We start from the raw sequence: 18,493 nt of genomic DNA, 5'->3' as shown, positions 1-18,493 counted from the left end.
ATTGATCCTTGTCCTGAAAATAAATCTAAACACATTATGCTGTATTGTTTTTATTTATCGGCATTTATGTTTTTTTAAAAATGCAAATTACCAGATTTTAAGGGGACAGCTATGTTTTCAGTCTGCTTTTGCCGAGCCCGCCACTGTTCACGCTGGTGTGTGGGATTGAGGTCTTTTCACAACAGCTCTCCCATTATTCCGGCAAAGCCCAGTGACTCAGCTATGTCACGCTCTTCTAAAACCTCACTGCACATGAATTCACCTGTCACTGTGGAGGCTACACTACATGTCGGATCCCTTTTACTCAAACACACAGGTCCAGTGTTTCCAAAAGCTTGACCCTGTTTCATAGTTCAAGTCCGAAGATTCTCATTAAAATATATTATGTCCTTTCTGTGTCACATAAGATCTCTTAAATCATACAAAACACATCTTTACATTGACATTTTATTATTTTTTTTAAAAGGAACAATCTATTTCTATTACAATGCTTTCTGGCAATGTACAAAAAATGTTATGCTCCATTTTGCCACAAGAGAGCAACATGAAGACACACTAAAGCGGGAGGCAAATAACTGGTCTTAAACCGGCGGTCGCTTGATGGGAGCACCTCGAAGCGACGATTTCTTGAGGACGCAGATTAATCATGATGTTGAAATAAACAGTATTCACATAAGTGATGTTGTGGGTTCTTAAGGCTATGCTGGGCGTTGCAGCAAGATTTCACATCGATCCTGATTTCCGTGGAGTCCCATGTCACACACAGTACTTCCAGAAACAAGCTGCAGACAAAAGAGAATTTGTGAACTTAAACGGGACATGACTAAACTTAAATCTAGAAGCAAGCATGCAAATGAATTCAGAGATATCAAAGGTGACCTACGTTCACCCCTCTTCCTTGTTATTGGTTTGTCTACTAAATTAGCTGCGATTTCCTTCTCCAGTTCCAGATCGTCCCTCAGTGACTCCAACTTAAAGAAGAAACTGGTATTAGATCAGTAAGACTTTTCAAACTGACCACATTTGTTATTGAATCTTTACCTCTTCTAAATCAGCCAATTTATCCACCAATTCAAGCCCTAGCAACAAGAAAAAAAAAAAAAACCTCAACATCCCATTGGTTTAATTTCCTTAATTTTTTTTCATTTGCAAATGTCTCACCTGGAGCGTCATTCTTTTCAAGAGGAACTAGACTTTTGTGGAGAAGCAGCGATAGAATTTTACTCTGGATATCTATGTCATCTTTTGGATTCAAAACATGGTTACCTGTAGACAAAAAGAAGCATGGAAGACAACAAACCAAATCATCATCTGACCCGTTGCATTTCAAACACTGAATCAGAAACTCAATGAACATACCTGCATTAAATAAGTTCCTTCCTTGCACATCTATCACACCCTGCAGGAGTAACAAACTCAGAAGTCCCAAGATGTAGTTGACAACTCTAACCCTATCCATGACACTCAATAGCTGGTCCCAGATGCTTCGCTGTGTGAACTCCTCAAGCCGACGATTCTCTTCCTTGGGTCCATCCCTTCGATATATGTATCGTTTCCGAGCCAGGGGGCGGAGCCAGTCAGCCACTTACGTATTAAATCAATAACCTGTCACTGTTTGTGTCGTCAGTAGTCGACCATTTCACTGGGGCTATTTTGTAGCTGACGGAAATATGACGTTATAGGCAAGGCCAGTAACTCTATATCACTGTGACATCAACAAATCAGGCTTAGAGAGCAAGTCATTAATCAGCTTGATGGTTATGAGAGAACTGAATTACATTTTTTGGCACTTGCAGGTCTTTTTTCTTTTATATTAATTAATTCCTTGAGTAGCTTCATAGGATTGTGTTGGTACAAGGAAGCCGGGCTAAGTAAATTGATTCTTTCCCAAAGTGCATTATCGCAAAAGATGAGCTCCACAGTCTTGGCTACGAGACTCATTTGGAGGTGAGGGAGCATTTATCATGGCGGCCGAGCCAACTAACCAGCGTCTCACTATATCACTATAGTTTGTGCGTCAATGAAGCGCTGCCAGAAAGCAGGTATCGTGCGGGCGTGGTGTTAAGGAAATGAGCTGGCAGGCATCAGATGAATTTGGCTGGCCAGGCTATCATAAAAGTTCCTCCGTGCCTTTCAATCGAGGCCCTGTTGACGTCTTACATCTCTCGTCCAAGCACTTTTTTTTTTTTTTTTGCGAATCCATCACTTAAGTTCTTCTGCTACTGAATTTGAATGTGGCACTGGGACGCAATGAAGAGTGAAGTGCTGTTGAGCTAAATTTAAGGTCAGAGCTGGCTCTTTGGGATTGAATTACCAAAGCTTGTGCTGTGAAAAACTTTCATTTGCGATGAACTCAGGATGCGGTTGGTCTGATCCAATTATTGATTGATGGAGTCAAATGCTGTTTGTATTGTCCTTTAGTGTATTAGACTAAACTGTTGTCATTGAGATCCACAGTGGTCTTGGGGTTGGTCTTAAAACCACTTTCAGGGGTTTTGTTCTTATCTCAGATTTGGACATCGAGAAATGAAGATTTATTCTCAAGGCCAAAACAGTTGCAGGCTGTTCTTTTCCCACGCGTTTCTTAAATAGACAACAAGCATTCATTTAATAAGTAACTATAACAATTAGATTTCATAGTGTTGAACATTAAAACTAAAATAAAGCAGACTTATCAACAAAAATAGCATTTAATTCCTGGGCCTTCAGATTGAATTTTTGGGTCGGATTGAATTTTACAAAGTACAGAAAGAAGCCACAAAAGCTTTGGAAGGATGTTTGGACTTATGATTGACAAAAGTGATGGAAAGGTCAAAGTATGAAGAAAATCTATGCTCATGAACAAATATCTTTCCTTCATTGCAGTTCAAGTCATTATAGCGATCATCTTGGCTTTCTGCTTTTTTTTTTTTTTTTGCACTTACAGCAATTGGCCAGTCAAAGGCAGTGTGGAATGGCACGCAAGCGTTCATAATAGCAGTAAGGTCATTTATGAGTAACCATGATTATATTTTATTTTTATATTTTATTAAAAAACATTTATCAGCTTGGGCGGCTCGGTGGCACACTGGGTAGCACGTCCGCCTCACAGTTAGGAGGGTGCGGGTTCAATTCCACCTCCGGCCCTCCCTGTGTGGAGTTTGCATGTTCTCCCCGGGCCCGCGTGGGTTTTCTCCGGGCACTCCGGTTTCCTCCCACATTCCAAAAACATGTTTGGTAGGCCGATTGAAGACTCCAAATTGTCCCTAGGTGAGAGTGTGAGTGCGATTGGTTGTCTGTCTCTGTGTGCCCTGCGATTGGCTGGCAACCAGTTCAGGGTGTCCCCCGCCTACTGCCCGATGACGGCTGGGATAGGCTCCAGCACGCCCGCGACCCCCGTGGGGACTAAGCAGTTCAGAAAATGGATGGATGGATTTATCAGCTTCATGTTTCTTTTCTCTTGCACTGCTTCAAATACATGCACATATGGATGGTAAAAAAAATTATAGTCTATGTGTGGATAAAAGACAAAAACAAGAAATGAAATATTTCAGAAAGTGGGGGGACAGATTGGTGCTGCTACAAGGACAAAACTCGTAACTTCCAAGTTCGTCTTGCAAAACGTGTCCGCAGCAATCTGCACATAGTACTATTTATACAAGTTATCCCTTTCACACAGAAGCTCATTTGTGAAATATGTACACCAGACCTCAGCGTAGGCCATAGAAGTGGGGGACAGTTATGAGAAAACTGCAGCAATGCTGGCATCATTCTGGTTTTAATCAGTTTATTGAGCACTAATGAAAATGGCCTAGGTCATGTTGGCCTAAATACTTGTTCATGTCAACGTAAAATAATTCCAACCACTGCATGAATAAGAATTGGCACTGTCTGTATTATTGATTGTCTTGTAAATGGGACCTAATGGTAGTGTTATTATTAATATGACTGATAGGCTGTTGGGCACTTCAAGAAACGTAATGGCCGACACTAGAGGGAGTCGTTCCATTAGCATTGTGGTCAGCATGGTGTGGTGTGTAATGATTCCGTGTGTTGTGCATATGTGAGCTTTTCTCTACTGTCTCCTCGTGCATGTGTGTTTATATTCTAAATTTAGGGGCAAAGTCCAGTCCGTAAAATATTATTCATGTGGATCATCTGGATCGCTGCGGGGAGGTGCGTTTTCTTTCAATTCGTGGTGCGTCTACAGACGGTTCAGCGCCACAGCGCCTAGTCAAAAGTACAATTTATAAGGAGGGTTATGACGGAAGTCAAAACGTAGCTCTTCAAAGTAAAAATAATATAATAACCAGCTGTTTAAATCTTTGTTGTGAAATCACGTCTTGACCAAAGCCAAATTTATGAGACAGTTATATTTAAGTGCATGGAAAGACTAACCTTTATAAGGAGGATTTAGTACGTCCTGACACTTCGTTACTTTATTGCGACATGTGAAACCAGAAATTGTGGCAACGCACAGTTGAAATTGGTAGGCGTGGGACAAGAAAGAGATGCTTGTCAAACACGCTAACCGCGGCAGGGTTGTTACCATCGAGAAAGAGAGAGAGAGAGAGAAAAAAAAGTGAGAGAGCGAGAGGGTGGCCACCGAAACCAATCAGGGACCGTCCAGCACCTGAACCGTCCATTGGGTTTATGAGTTAAGGCGATCAATCAGCCGGTCGGCGGTTGAAACATTGATAAAAACGCAATTTACACTCATCGGCTCCTTACTGGTGACAACATGGCTGAGTGTAACGTCAGCATCGACCATGAGAAACTACCTGGAGTGAAAGAGGGTAACGTCCAGAACACACTTGTCACGTCTAAACATATTTACACAGGTAGTACAGACGATGCTAATGCTAAAAGTTAGCAAACACAGGTGTTTTCTACTGCGGTTCTTTTTACGCTTAGCATAGATAGCTAGCAGATGCTAGCACCTTTGGCTCAAATCTGAGCTCTAACTAGTATTTAGTCGAGTCGTCCTGTATCATTTAACGTGTCTGCGTTAAGGAATGCTACCTGTCACGTAGGAAGTTTGGGATGGGGGAAAATGTTTGAACTGTGGGAAGGAGTATTGTGTCTTCAAGTTGAAAAATGATTTATATGAGACCTGTATCATTTGATTTTTTATAACTAGTGGAATTGCACTATAAGCAACAAAAATCAGGGGCTCGACACTTTTAACAAGTTTCATACAATTGTTAATATTCAACTGATTTTCAAAAGACGCGTGCTAAACTCAGCAAGGTTCAAAGTAATCAATTCATAATGATTATGTTTGACTGATGTTTGATTGTTGGTTGTAAGTTTGTATAAAGAGGGTGACTTTCATTTTGAAATTAAAGCCATTCGAATACAGCACTGGCCCCAGTCCTGATCTCACCTGACCCAGGTGAGGTGGCTTGTTGAGAGGGGAGCTATATGGCAATTTGGGATGTTGCGGATGTGGCAAGCAGCAGCTGCTCACTTGGATGTTTGTTATTCTGGTCACAGAGACAAGCATGGCTTAGTCTGCAGAGGGACGTTGACAAAAAATGCAGGCGAAAGGATCCGGTTCACTCGTAATGTGGTTCAAATCGCTTCTTAACATCCACACCAAGCAACAGTTGTCTTTTGTGACTTTGACTTGTAATGCCAATCAAATACGACAATAATTATGCTATTTTTAGGTGCACTATTCAACTGTGTGCTCCTGGTCTGCATAGATTTATCAGCAAAAATGCATTGTGGGTGTCCTGGTTAAGAAGATTAAGCATATGGTAGGAACAAGTTAATCGAATCCCACCATGCCCGTTGAGTCACTAAGGGCTTTGATCATTCAAGCATCCACCAAAGCAGGAGGTGAAAATGTTGGTGACATATGTTGCCTTTGTTTGGTGTCAATACAGGTTGCTTTTTGTGTTTTAGTACAATCGATGTTCCAGGGTTGACGAAAAATCTGAGCTTTTGCCGTACCACTTTTTTGGAACCAGATGGTTGCAGAATCTAAAAATGGTGCTGCCAAGGTATCTTTGAGCCAAGGCACTGCCCCCACATCACCAGTTTATGAAATGCAGCACTAATTGCGTAGCAGTTTTATATATTGTCATGTCTCCTTGAATGTCTGCATCTGTATTATATGGTTTTGTGTTTGTGGTGAGCATCGCTAAATGAACAGCAGAGTTTAAGACGAATTGTTGAAAAATGCAAAAAGAAAAACAGTTTAGGGTGACTTAAGTTGCTGTCAATGAACATTGCATGTTGTATTATTCTCATTCTTGGTATATTGACTGTGAGAGATGTCAGACGGGTGGCATTTCGGTATAAAACACTGCTTAACTTGAGAACACTCTCTTTTAAAGCAGAACTCCTGCTCCTGGATGTTTCCACAATAAATACCGCCAGCAAAAACACTCAAAATTTCAAGCCTGAAATGAAAACTGAGCTGCTGCCGTTTTTAGGCACAACAGACTTATTCTAAGTATAAGCTTGTAAAATGGGGAAGCCACGGAGAGGAAACCACACTGTTACTTTTTAAAATTTGAGATGCAAATAAGCCAAAAGACAGCTAGCTGCCGGGCAGCTTTTCTTTTTTTTTCTTTTTTATGCCTGGAAGGAACGTCGTCTTCAGCAGTAAGGAAAAAAATAGTATGTTTACCTTAGGTCAGTTCCAATGCAGCAGTAGTGTAGCATTACTGTTCTTTTTGTCACCTGAAGCAAAACAAAACACTTGTGGAGCTTAAAGTTGTCAACAAAGGTGTTTTTATGGGACATTGTCCAAATTTTCCAACTGTTCCAATACGTTTGAAATTTAGTGGTTCTATTCTTTTATTTGTGACACTGTACAGAGATATTATAAAAGAATGTACACAAACACACACACACATGCGCACACGCACAGAGTTTAGTTGTCTAACATTGTTCTTTTTCTCCCAGTGTGCAGAGACTTTGCTGTGTTGGAAGACCACTGTCTCGCCTACAACCTCCAGGAACAAGAGAGTAAGCAACTTTTTTCATTCGTTCTCCTGTTTGCTCATCCAACTGTGAACAACAACAAAAAAAATCATTCTCTGGCTCTAAATTGTTAACCAGGAAGCTAAGCTACTTTGGTCTCCCTCTTCTGTTTAAACACTCACTTCCTGCACTTCCCATCAAGACATAACGTCACTTGACTATTTTCGAAAAGCCGCCCGGCAACAATCCTAGGCCACCCTTGTGTTTTCTTTCCAAAACGATGACCGATGTATTTAAAGTATGACAGCGCAAATAGAGATTTTTCTTTGGACATAGTGTCAAGCCAAACTGGGTAAACTACAATAAGCCTTGGTTGCTGCGGGAAGAGTGCTCAAAGGAGCATTTTCAGTGGTTTATGAGGTTTGTTGTATTCATTCATGATTATTGTCACTGTGAGTGCAATTCAATATTTCTTTTTACCCATATGAAAATAGTGCACCCTACATTTAAACTGCTGGGCCTGAATCAATTTAGTGCCTGTTAGGGATGCACTACAATTAATCAATCACTCCAGGTCAGTTCTGAATTTTGCCCAAAATCTATCTACCGAAGCGCGGAGCAAACATATTTGACACAGACATTAACAAACCTGGGAACAACTTTAAATTCTGAGAAAAGAAATTAAGCAGAAGGGACTTCCCAATTTTAAGACTCTTTCACATTTCTGGTCAATGTGACACTGTTGCTGTTTCAGATGATAAGGTTCGGCCTTGACCAAATAGCCCACACTATTGTATCGCGTTCTCACCAAGCTTGTGCGAAAACAGCCCGAGTAAAGAGCGAGAAGCCAGAAGGCCATACGTCACACAGCAGTTTTGTTTGCGTCTGTAGGTGCACCTGTCTCTCTTCAAGGTCTTAGATGTGACAGAGATTTGAGTCACGGGCTCCTCGACTCAACGTTTTCAAATATTTCATGCATTATGTGCTGTGAATAATTGATCAGATGGGAAGGGGAAAAAAAACAACTTGATCAATACCTGATAATCATTTGCTCAATTTTCAGGAGCAGTGACTCATCATGCTTGTTTGACCTCGGCAGCCCGCGAGCTGCCTTATGTAGCCTTGCGCGAGTAAATTGCGAGATGTAATTTGGGGCCGTTCACAAGGAAGCTGGCTACAAGATGGATCGTCAGGTGAAATAGATCTGAGTGAAGGAGTTGAGTGATGCCATCCACGCTTGCCGAGCGCTACGAGTGCGTCAGGCAGTAAGATTTATCTTCTGTTATGGCCGCAAAGTGCATTCCGCTAACCTTGGAATGGCACCGGGACCGCAAGCATTCATTTCTCAAGTGTCTTTTGAGTTTATCACCAGAGAATGACGTGTCCGTCTCCTGGCCGTTTATCTTCTTCCCAACAGGCAATCCAAACAATACAAGCCGAGGATCAGTAAATATGTCTCGTACCATTCGTTGTGTGACGATGCCACTTTTTCAGAGTGTGTCATGTGTGTTGCAGTTGAGAGCCACTTGGCGTCCAACGTCCACAAGAGCCGGCTGGTGCAGCAGGACCTGCAGGTGGCCAAGAAGCTGCAGGAGGAGGAGGATGAGATTGCGAAGGTCGTGATCAAGAAGCAGCACGTTGCCATGTGGGTGTCTCTCACACGATGACACACTCAGCCTTGTTTACATTTAAACCAGCACCTGCGTTTACCAGTGTGGTACGTTTTGGTAGCCTACATACGTAGCTTGCAATTTGTTAGGTACACAAGCTTGAGTTCCCAAATCGTGGTAAAATGATTTTCATTTCATTTTCAATTTTCATGTAATTGATATTTAATTGCGCCAGTCAGTTTTACATCTTGTTTTCTGGCTATAAATGGCACGTTAGTTTAAGTTTTGGCTCAGTTAAAAACTACCAAGTGGGTGTGAGCGATGTGGCACGACTCAGCAAGTACCAATTGCGGGTTTGTCCTCAGGTTTTGCAGCAGCGCCCCACCTAGCGTTGGTGTCATTTGGACAGCCCGGGACCACATTTGGCCTTTTGCCATTTCACACTGCCTCACCTACAAGGAGTAAAAATCACACTGCGCTCTGCATTCTAATGGGACAAACTGAGTCATAGTTCGGTGCTGTCACGAAAAACAGGTCCTTGCCTTGTGAGTAGAAGAGCAGTATGACGGACTTGTTTACGTCCGCTCACCAACACGTAATAAGAATTTTCGAAACATTTGGTGTGCATTCCTGGACTAGTTACTAACTCCCTGCCTACCCTCCCTAAATGCACCTCCCTTTTGTTAGCGCAGAATGTTTAGAACACAGTATATACCTGCAGGAGATTGTTGTGAACTTCTCTGGAACACAAAGTTCACAGAACACATAAACCAACCACACATACAGACAGTATGCAATCTGGAGACTGTACTGCGAAGCAAGATGGACATGGGCCAATTGTCTTATTTCACTTACTAAGGTGACATTGTCCTCTCTCTCTCTCCTCCCTGCGCTCACACACCAACTCGCGCAAAACACCAGAGAGCGCCAAGATAACGAAATTGCCCACGAAATTCAGGATCAACTGGTTCGACAGGCTGAGCAACAACGACGACAGCAGGAGGAGAAGGATGCGGTAAGGAGGTGCACGCATGCATGCACGTACACACACAAACACACACACATGCACAAGTTAGACTTTCATGCCTCACCTGTTTGTTAAAAAAAAAAAGCATTCCCCATAGCATACTTTTGAAGCTTCTCAAGTTTGCACCATATTAAGCTGCCTTTAAAATTTTGACAGATGTCATTTATGATGCAGAAAAGGATCAAAAATTTGAAAATGAAATGACAACGTCAACAAAAACAACATGACAAATTTGATGAAAGAAAATGAAAGAGGAGATATTGATTTTATATTTAGTGAATGAGAGGTGGCCACATGTGCCTTCCTTAAACCTGTGGACACCCTGTATGTCAGAGGACGTCATTAAGATCCAATGATTTATAAAAATAAAAAATAAATAAAAGGAGTACCATTCATTCCCCTCTGCAACTTTATTGTGGCCTGTGTGTGTTTGCAGGCTATTGCTCGTAAGATCCATGAGAAGGAGATGAAAGAGGAACGGCGACGACAGAAACACCAGGATGAAGAATACTATGAGGATCCAGGAGGTGAGGAGAGAATACAGCTGCTTTGTATTTTCCAAGTATTAGTCTGGACTGTCAGTTAACACGTGTTATTCAGAGAAACATGAAAAAGAAAGTCGAGAATTAAAATTGCAGCAACCCACTTGCGCGGCAGATATGTGAATTACATAACTGTGAAACAAGCATTGGCACGAAGCAAATTCGATGACTTAGAAGTTTCCCTTTTTAGAATGTGAAACTTTGATGTTGCCAAATAGTGGAATCAAGTTACAAATTTTTTGAGAATGGGAAAATTTTCCATACAAAAAGTAAAAGTAAAAGTAGCATGCATGTTGCTTGTGCTAAAACTCCCCTGCAGGCTCACTGTAGTCTGGAATGTGTTTAGTAACACATTAGACAATTCTATGGATGACACTGTAATGCTAGGAAACAGAAGCGTATCCAAGGAAACAAGTTCTTATTTTTATCCTAATCCAGGAGATTAGTGTTGTACACAACAACCCAGCATGTGGTGAGACAGTCTCTGAAGTCAGTCAATGGAGTGGGAAGAATAGTGAGCGCCTAATAACGGGGGAGGGGTGGGAGGGAAGTGAACGCTTTGACCTTTTTGGCTCACACTCAGGCACTTTTTATCAGCAGAATTATTTTTGTTCATAGTCAGCAATGTCCTGTTCATCAACCTAACAAAAAAGAGGTTCTGAGTTGTGGGCTTTGCGGCTTCAAGGTGCTTCTTGCCTTCTAGTTTATTTATTTATTTTTTTTATTCTGTTGTACCTCGCATCACCATTATTGAGCACCTCCAATATGTATTACTTTATATTTTAAAGTACATTATTACTTCCTACTTAGTCATTTGAACGTTATTAGTCATATTAGAATATTACTGTCTGTGATTTGTAATATGATGCACTACTACGGTCAACACCAGTGATGCTGACTTAATGACGGACATCTATTTCCGACCAACGGTGGTAGTATACGGTAAATAGAAATAGAATACTTAATGGACCAAAAAGTGGATTTACCAGGACCTGGCTGAAATTCATGTTACAGACTGTAAAGGATGAAATAATATTCGTAATACCTTAAAAGTGGAAGGTACTGCAATTGCCGTTCTAGCATCATGTCAGTCCTCAGTTAAATTGACCTCCTTTTTAAGCCATTCGTTCTTGTGATAATGTGGTTTTTGTGAGCTTTGATGTTTATTTTTTGGGGGTGGGGTGCACATTTTCACTGCCTTCATCGCCTCTTTGTATTTGAGATTACTAACCACCACCATGTTGTTTACACCTGTTTCTGCCTTGGCAGGTGCGGCCATTACGTTACTAACAGAAATTCATATTTTATTACTGTGACTTTTCGCATTTCCATGCTGCCATGAAACATCATTATTTTTTTTATTTTTTTATTGTCTTCTTCCAAAATTCCCTCATCTCCTCCCGCTCAGTTGTGAGACAGCCGCTTGACCTGGACAAGCCTACACGTCACACATCTGGCTCCCCAGGCCCTTATGATGTGCATTCTCCAGTGACATCCCAACGTGATCATTCGCCAGATTATAATTCGGTAGAGCCACAAAGGAGCAGGCACCCGAAACAGGATCCGCCCAGCCGTTCTAGGTACCCCGAGCATCTCCCGGTAGCGGAGGACGGTCGGGGAAGACATGCAGATCACCTGTTGTCCCCCAAAGGCAAGAGTAGGGACAGGTACCCTGATTATGAACCTGTAGAATCTAGAAGAGCACGTGACATAATGGGAGAGGACCCTGATAGAGCGATGAGAAGAAAGGAGAGGCCGGCTCATCCTCCACTGAGTCCCAAGGGCTGGGACAGAGAGAGGGACACGAGACATGACAGAGATGTAGAGCAGGAGCATTATTTGAGAAAACACCAAAGGTCAGACAGGGAGCAGGAAATGAGAACGACAAAAGGCGGAAGAGACGGGGAGCGCTCCAGAGATCGAGGACATGATCAGGACAGGCCTGAAGTGAGAGACAAGCAGACGCACAAAGGCAAGGACGGACAACGAGCAAGGGCCAGGAGCAGGGAAAGGGCGCTTGACGATGATTTAATTGAGCTGAGGGGGGACAGAGTATCCCGGGAGGAAAATGAGGACGACGCAGAGGGGATGAGGAGGGCCAGGGGCCGCCAGCAGGTTCAATCGGGCCCCGATGATGTGTTTGAAGAGCACAGGAACAACAAAGGGAGAGGTGACAACAGGGAGTTGTGGGAACCTTCCGGCAAGCGTACGCCCTCCAGCGGCGAGACAGGTACCACCCTGAGCCCCCCGTCAAGGTTCTCTGGAAATTCGCTTTGGTGTGCTGTTCGCTGTTTGATGCTTTGGCAATCGCAGGTGGAGGGCTGATCAAACCAAGGTCATCGATTTTGATTTTGTGATTTGATGGCTTGGAGTGATTGTATGTGCTTCTTTTGTGCTGTGGTGTCATCTCCCTTTTATTGTGATCATTTTAACATTGCTGAAAATTAGGTGGGTGAATCTAGGTTTGTGGAGAAAATAATATAGCCAAACCTTTCTAGGGGAAATGCAAGACTGTGATTTGCTAAAAGAACCTCAGGGCTGCACGGCAAATTGCCTATTCTGTGTCATCACAAAAATAAAATGCCGAGTATGAGCACACACTGAAGCTGCCCTTAAAGGTACTTTTATAGCTGCATAGTCTGCAATCAATCTTTTTTGTTTTCATCAAAGTGATCGTCTTTGGTTTAACAATCAGTTATTGACATTTTCTACCTCTCTCGTAGCTCAAATGATCAGATAATTTATATTTAGATCAAGCTAGTACTGTGCTGTTTTTAATAACCATTTATGTTCACTTACACAGGTCGAATTGTGCTCAAAGGGAGTGGAGCATTTGTAGAAGGGGAGTACGGAGTCGGCGAGGCCACCAGGGACCTGACCAAGCTGGATCTGCGTGAGCAGGAACTCAAGGACTTGGAAGTGGCCAGAAGAATGCAGGAGGAAGAAGTCAAGGTGAATGTGTGAATAAATACAACACAGAGCAGCCACATGATTGGAACACTTTGTATTTGGGAGTGTACTTTGCGTACTGGACTATATCTGCAAGATCACTATCTTGTGCAAGTGGTCATAATGTTGCAGGAGATCAGTTTATGTATAAATCAAGCATCACTCGCAAGCTGTACATGTACACAACACTATTACAGTGGAGAAGGCTTCATTCCCATTAAACTGCCAGGCAATGCGGAGGGATCCTAAAACTGTCTCCTGTGCGGACTCGAGACGTTCGTGATAAACAACGACATCATCAGCCAATGATTCAGTATTTGACACATTTTACTATGTGTAATATTTATCTTCGTTGTTTTTATCTCCCAGTTTGCAGAGGTAGCACTTAACCCCCTGTGTTCAGGCATGATTTTTCACCCAGATATTTGTCCCGTTTTGAATACTTTAAAAAACAAAAAAAAAAACCACACACATTGTGATCTGTTGGGTAGTAATTATAGAAATATAGCGTATAGCTGTATACGTCTATATCTGTTCATTTAATGATAGCAAATGTTTTTATCTGTTTCAGGCAAGCAAGAGCCATGTGCGTGCAGCCCAAGTTGCACAAGATGAGGTGTGCGGGGGTCAATATTTTTCTTGTCTTTTCATGGCCTGTAATATTGTTCAGCAAACGTTCCATTACAAAATGATGAATCACATCTCCCCCATTTCAAGAGTGTTGAAAATTGATTTATTTCTTCTCAACGAACGGGCTGATAGTATTTTTCCCTGTAAAAGAAAACATCACTGTTTTAACTGTGGCAGGAGATTGCCCGGCTGCTAATGGAACAAGAGAAGAGGGAGTACAGAAAACATCGAGAGCGGGAGAAGGACCGGGAGGAGAAGGAACGAGAAAGGGAGAAGGAGCGCTTGGCAATGGAGAAGATGGCGGTGGACAGGAGGCGAGCAGAAGGGGACTACAGGGTACGTTGCAAGCGAAGCAAATACTTTTCCGTTGAATTAGGTTTGCAAGCTTGCGGTATTGAATCTTATTAGATCCTGTAGGCGTACCTACTGAATGGCCATTGACTGTATTTGGTTTCCAGTCAAATTCCGAGGATGTTGTGCGACCTCGAACCCGAGATGAGCATCATGAGCACCAGAAGCAAAGGAACCACCACAAGCCTTCCAGGTAACGAAGCACTTCTTCACCCAGCCAAGAAGACGAAATGTCATTTAAAATTTTTGTGTGTGTGGTTTATAATATTATTGCCATTGGCTGTCAATGTTACCACCACAGGCCGCCTCATCCTCGCACCCACGAGTATGAGAACGCAAACCCGGGTTACGGATACGGTGACCATGCTGCTCCCCAACGGGCACCCACCAGACCCGAAGCGGCGCACAAAGGTCCTTTGTTGCCTTCACTTAACACACAAAATGCAGCATAATACTAAATTTCATCAAACCTAGACATCTTACGAGGCATGAGCTCAATGAGAAATTTTAACTGCATAAATGTGGTGTAGTGTGATAATGACCCAAGAGGAGGAAATTGTTGTCCCCCCCCCCAAGTTTCAATATATTCAAGTGCAATGCATGGACTGCCTTAAGAAGCCTTTAGCAAAGTTTTTTTCCTTTGCAGTTTTTTTATGTTATATACAGAAGGTCTTCAATTTATGGCAATTACTTTCATATGGCCTCGACGTGACCCCAAGACGGAATGAGTCAGTCTATCACTTACCTTTGCCAGCTCAATAACAAAGTCCTATGAAAAACACTTCCAGGCCATAAATGTGAAACAATCAAATTAAGGGCAGCGGAAATCGAGCATTTCACCACCGGATGGTTTTTAAAATAAAGAAATACATGCGCTGTGTCCCAAAAATATTCCAGGAAAACATAGTTTGACAATAAGAGTAAATTTTTGCAATGGAATTGTGTGAGCTTCCAGGTATCGCTCTTCTCACTTTAATCAAACCGCTCTTGACTGGCACACATTACGAGCAAGAAAAGCAGTCGGGAGAAATGATGCCAGTTGTAATAAAAGAAAAATGATTTCTGGAACAACTTCAACGCCAGTTATGTGCGTCTTCTGATGGATGTCGTCTACTTTTACAGGTGCCTATTACAAGCGGTGACTCAGGCTCCAGACAGGCCGTCAGTCCTCCTCTGTCTTTGTCGTCTCCTCTATTTATCCTTTTGTCTTCAACCATTCACACTCTGCAGACCAAAAGCCTTGGGACAATCTAATGAGTTGGCAATGGATTTTTTTTTTTAATTGGTCAGCATCCCTGCCATCCCACCGAGAAGAAAAAGTGCTGGAATCTCACTCTTTTCAAACCCTCCTCTTTTTTTTTTTTATATTTATTTTTTATTTTACGGTGTTTGTAAATTTAAATTCTCAAGCAGCCTCACCTCATGTAGTCACTCCCAAAATACCTTGCGGTCAATACAGAGGCTGCGTTAACGGCGACATGTCATCCATCACAAGGGCTCCAAGCCTCTGACCCGCGCTACTCGTCAGCTTGCTTTCCCTGACATTGTATTTTGTTTATAAACGGGACGTGCCTGCTCAGTCCGATGTGGCCTCAACATTTGGCAGCCGCTTCCTCCACCTTAAAAGCTGTCGTCGCCATATCGTGCAACAAAAACGCAAAAGAGCCTTTTTCATTTATTTTTTCAATAATCAAGATGCTGGTAGTTGTCCTTTCACTCATCCACCAACCTTAAAGTTGACGCACTGCAGAGGTGCTGACTGTATAGGATGTCATTGGCAATTTGGCACTTACAATTCCCCCCCTCCTCCAATCGACCTTACACTGATAGCCACCGGATAATATTCAGAATGACTCAATGTTCCTTCTTGCAAGCTTAATGAACGATTTAAAGCACTACATGTCTTTCAAGTGCCACGTTAAATAAATGGGTGGGGAACTGATGGCCGGCCATTAGGCCCGCTGTAGGGGTCGAAAACTTGATCAAACCGTTACGTAGCACGCAATTTTTTATGAAACATCACGCTCGGTGATTTAGTGAGATTTGATTTTTGCATCACGTTTGATTTTGCAAGTCTATCATGGCACTCTGATGGCTATATGAAATGGCCTTTAATAAGAATCACCCAACTAAACGCTGAACCTGCCTAATCATCATTTTGGGCTTAAAAGAAACACCAGTAAGATTGAATGTGTGATTAGTGTGTCAATATTTATTTTTTTCCATGTTACAACCAAATTGGCCAAGAATGGGAACAAAAACATAATTTTTCATCTTTTATTTATATCCAGTTTAAAAAGGGAGGCCTTTAAGGTCATCTACAGGTCTTTCCTCTGTTTATTTGGTTGGAAGCACACTTGAAACAAGGGAAATCCATCCAAACAAAAACACATATCCATTGTCAAAGGGACATTCTTCCTTGTTTTTTTGCTGGTCCATGTTCTGATCTTTTCATATTGAATAAGTAGAGCGTGCAGTAACCTAATTTCTTTTTTGGGGGAGAAAGATACCACCCTCCCTCTTGTATCATCAATTTTGTCATGTGTGAATCGGTGGTGTGCATTTGTAATGTGCGTAGTTGCTATTCTCAGAATGGGTTATGTGCCATATTTGTCATTTTCCAAGCACTTGTAAGTGGGCCTCCAAAATCTAGTGGTTGGTGAGAGCACCACCTTGTGGGCTGGTTGAGTACGTTGATTTGTTGATCTCTGAACTTAGACTGGGACAAATGTTGAAAACTGCTCAGGATGTGTACGTACTGGTGTTGCTTGGCGTGTTGTATATTCGACTCGTGTCCAATATTGAGCAGGTTATTTTCTGCTTTTTTTTTGTGTTATTTCGTTTTTATAGCTTATATGCAATCTCTTAAATCAACATGTGCTGGAACATGCTGTAAATGTTTTTTTTATTATTATTATTTTTAATTTACGTTACAATGAAATGATTTATTTTACTTATTTCATCTCAAATTGTAATAAAGCAACTTTCGGAGTCAGTGACGAGTTGTTTTAGCCCTTCACTTAACAAGTATGACAACTAAAACAGATGTTAATGTTTCATTCTAACCTCTCCTTAGGATCTAAGGAAATCTGAATGGCAAATAAAACCGAAAATATTGACACATTTGCATTTTGAGACAAATTCTGTGTCTTTTATATTGTTTCATGTGTCTCCAGCGTGTCTGTCTGCCCCTCTCCTAGTCAACACGAAATGGATGTGAAACCAGTTGGTGGGAAAAACCTGTTTTTAAATACATGCAGACCTTCAGGTGTGTGCATACGCAAATACAAACCGCAATTATGCTGTAAAAGTGATCACGGTTTCTGAGTTTGAGCTGCGGGTGCATCACAACGGATTAGAACATGGTAGTAAAGCTCATAGCTGTAGCTCAGTTCCAAAAGTGAAACAGAAAGATTCACGTAATACCGGAAAATACTTTTGTATTTAAATTTTAAAATTTCCTCAATTTTTATTTATCACTCATGTCTCGAACATTTATTTCGGCACCAGAGCAATAGTCCTGAATGCAATCAATTTCCAGAATAAAAATGGATTGATTATGGGTATATGTTCCAGACCTCTACGGGCTAATGAAAAGAAAAAACTACTATCCATTAAATGCATTAACATGATTAAAACACTTACCCGATTCCCTTGACCTTTTGTCACTCTTGCTCTCTGGAAATGAGAGCCTTGTAGGGAAGTTTACCATAAAACTAACAAAAGAATCAAACATTGTAATTATATTTAATGCACGCAATATTCAACCAACTCATTGTTTCATCAAACCAAAATCTGCTATGAATCTGCTAATATGAACGTAAAACTCTTGATTACGCTAATTATAAACCTTAACACAAGGCAAAGACGTTCTCAACTTTGTGGGAACAAGAAATACCGAAGTGATGATATCCGATACTCTATTAAACTTAATAGGCGTTCTCCTCGATGTTAATTACGCTTCATCTCCAGTATACCTCAAATAATTCTAAATTTCAACTTGCTTGTATCCTAAAACACATTAAAGATCACTTTAAACTCCGTAATGTAGTGTGAGTTTGCTATAATATCTTGTCAATATAAACATCTCGCATGCACATGTTAGGTACGCCAGTACAATCACAAGATCAGTGAAGACCTGCTTCACAAATGTTAAAAATAAAACATGCAATATTACAATGCCAACTTTTGCAAATTTTATATTAATAATGGAGTTATATCCAAGCTTCTTATTGATTGACAAGGAAGACGAACAAAATAAATACTACATTTAACATCTATTAAACTAAAAATAGCGAAACTGCCCTATATTTTAGTGTTGCTCAACTTCCTACATGAGCTTCCTGGGAGTATTTTAAATGTAATTATTTGGCTATTACTGTTCGACTGAATAGAAGTGTTAGCAGTCGTTTGGGAAAAGCTCAAACTGATATTAAAACGTTACCTTTTTTTTTTTTAAAATACTAAAT

The 18,493-nt window shown here is 41.4% G+C and overlaps 2 protein-coding genes across 4 annotated transcripts; one reads left to right on the top strand and one right to left on the bottom strand.

Moving 5' to 3' along the window:
- Positions 1 to 433: 433 nt before the first annotated feature.
- On the bottom strand, positions 434 to 1,531 carry uts2d (urotensin 2 domain containing). Its single transcript, XM_049721957.1, has 5 exons — positions 1,360 to 1,531; positions 1,162 to 1,266; positions 1,042 to 1,079; positions 884 to 971; positions 434 to 782 (listed from the first exon to the last, which is right to left on the bottom strand). The coding sequence occupies exons 1-5, from the start codon at positions 1,457 to 1,459 to the stop codon at positions 757 to 759; spliced, it is 357 nt and encodes a 118-aa protein (XP_049577914.1). The 5' UTR covers positions 1,460 to 1,531; the 3' UTR covers positions 434 to 756.
- Positions 1,532 to 4,474: 2,943 nt separating this feature from the next.
- ccdc50a (coiled-coil domain containing 50a) lies at positions 4,475 to 18,477 on the top strand. Of its 3 annotated transcripts, none has more exons than XM_049721613.2 (12): positions 4,475 to 4,820; positions 6,898 to 6,960; positions 8,431 to 8,560; positions 9,447 to 9,540; positions 9,989 to 10,079; positions 11,503 to 12,324; positions 12,898 to 13,046; positions 13,615 to 13,659; positions 13,851 to 14,009; positions 14,132 to 14,217; positions 14,326 to 14,435; positions 15,147 to 18,477. In XM_049721613.2, exons 1-12 carry the CDS (start codon positions 4,721 to 4,723, stop codon positions 15,164 to 15,166), a joined length of 1,869 nt encoding a protein of 622 aa, XP_049577570.1. In that variant the 5' UTR covers positions 4,475 to 4,720; the 3' UTR covers positions 15,167 to 18,477. The 3 variants fall into 3 exon arrangements, with proteins under 3 accessions (XP_049577570.1, XP_049577581.1, XP_049577591.1); XM_049721624.2 differs by having other exon boundaries at positions 4,477 to 4,775; XM_049721634.2 differs by lacking the exon at positions 11,503 to 12,324 and having other exon boundaries at positions 4,481 to 4,820.
- The last annotated feature ends 16 nt before the right edge of the window (positions 18,478 to 18,493 follow it).

The sequence above is a fragment of the Syngnathus scovelli genome, chromosome 10 (assembly GCF_024217435.2).
Source record: "Syngnathus scovelli strain Florida chromosome 10, RoL_Ssco_1.2, whole genome shotgun sequence".
Taxonomy (NCBI): Eukaryota; Metazoa; Chordata; class Actinopteri; order Syngnathiformes; family Syngnathidae; genus Syngnathus; species Syngnathus scovelli.
The sequence above is the reverse complement of the archived record's forward strand: the minus strand, read 5'-3'. Positions and strand labels throughout refer to the sequence as shown.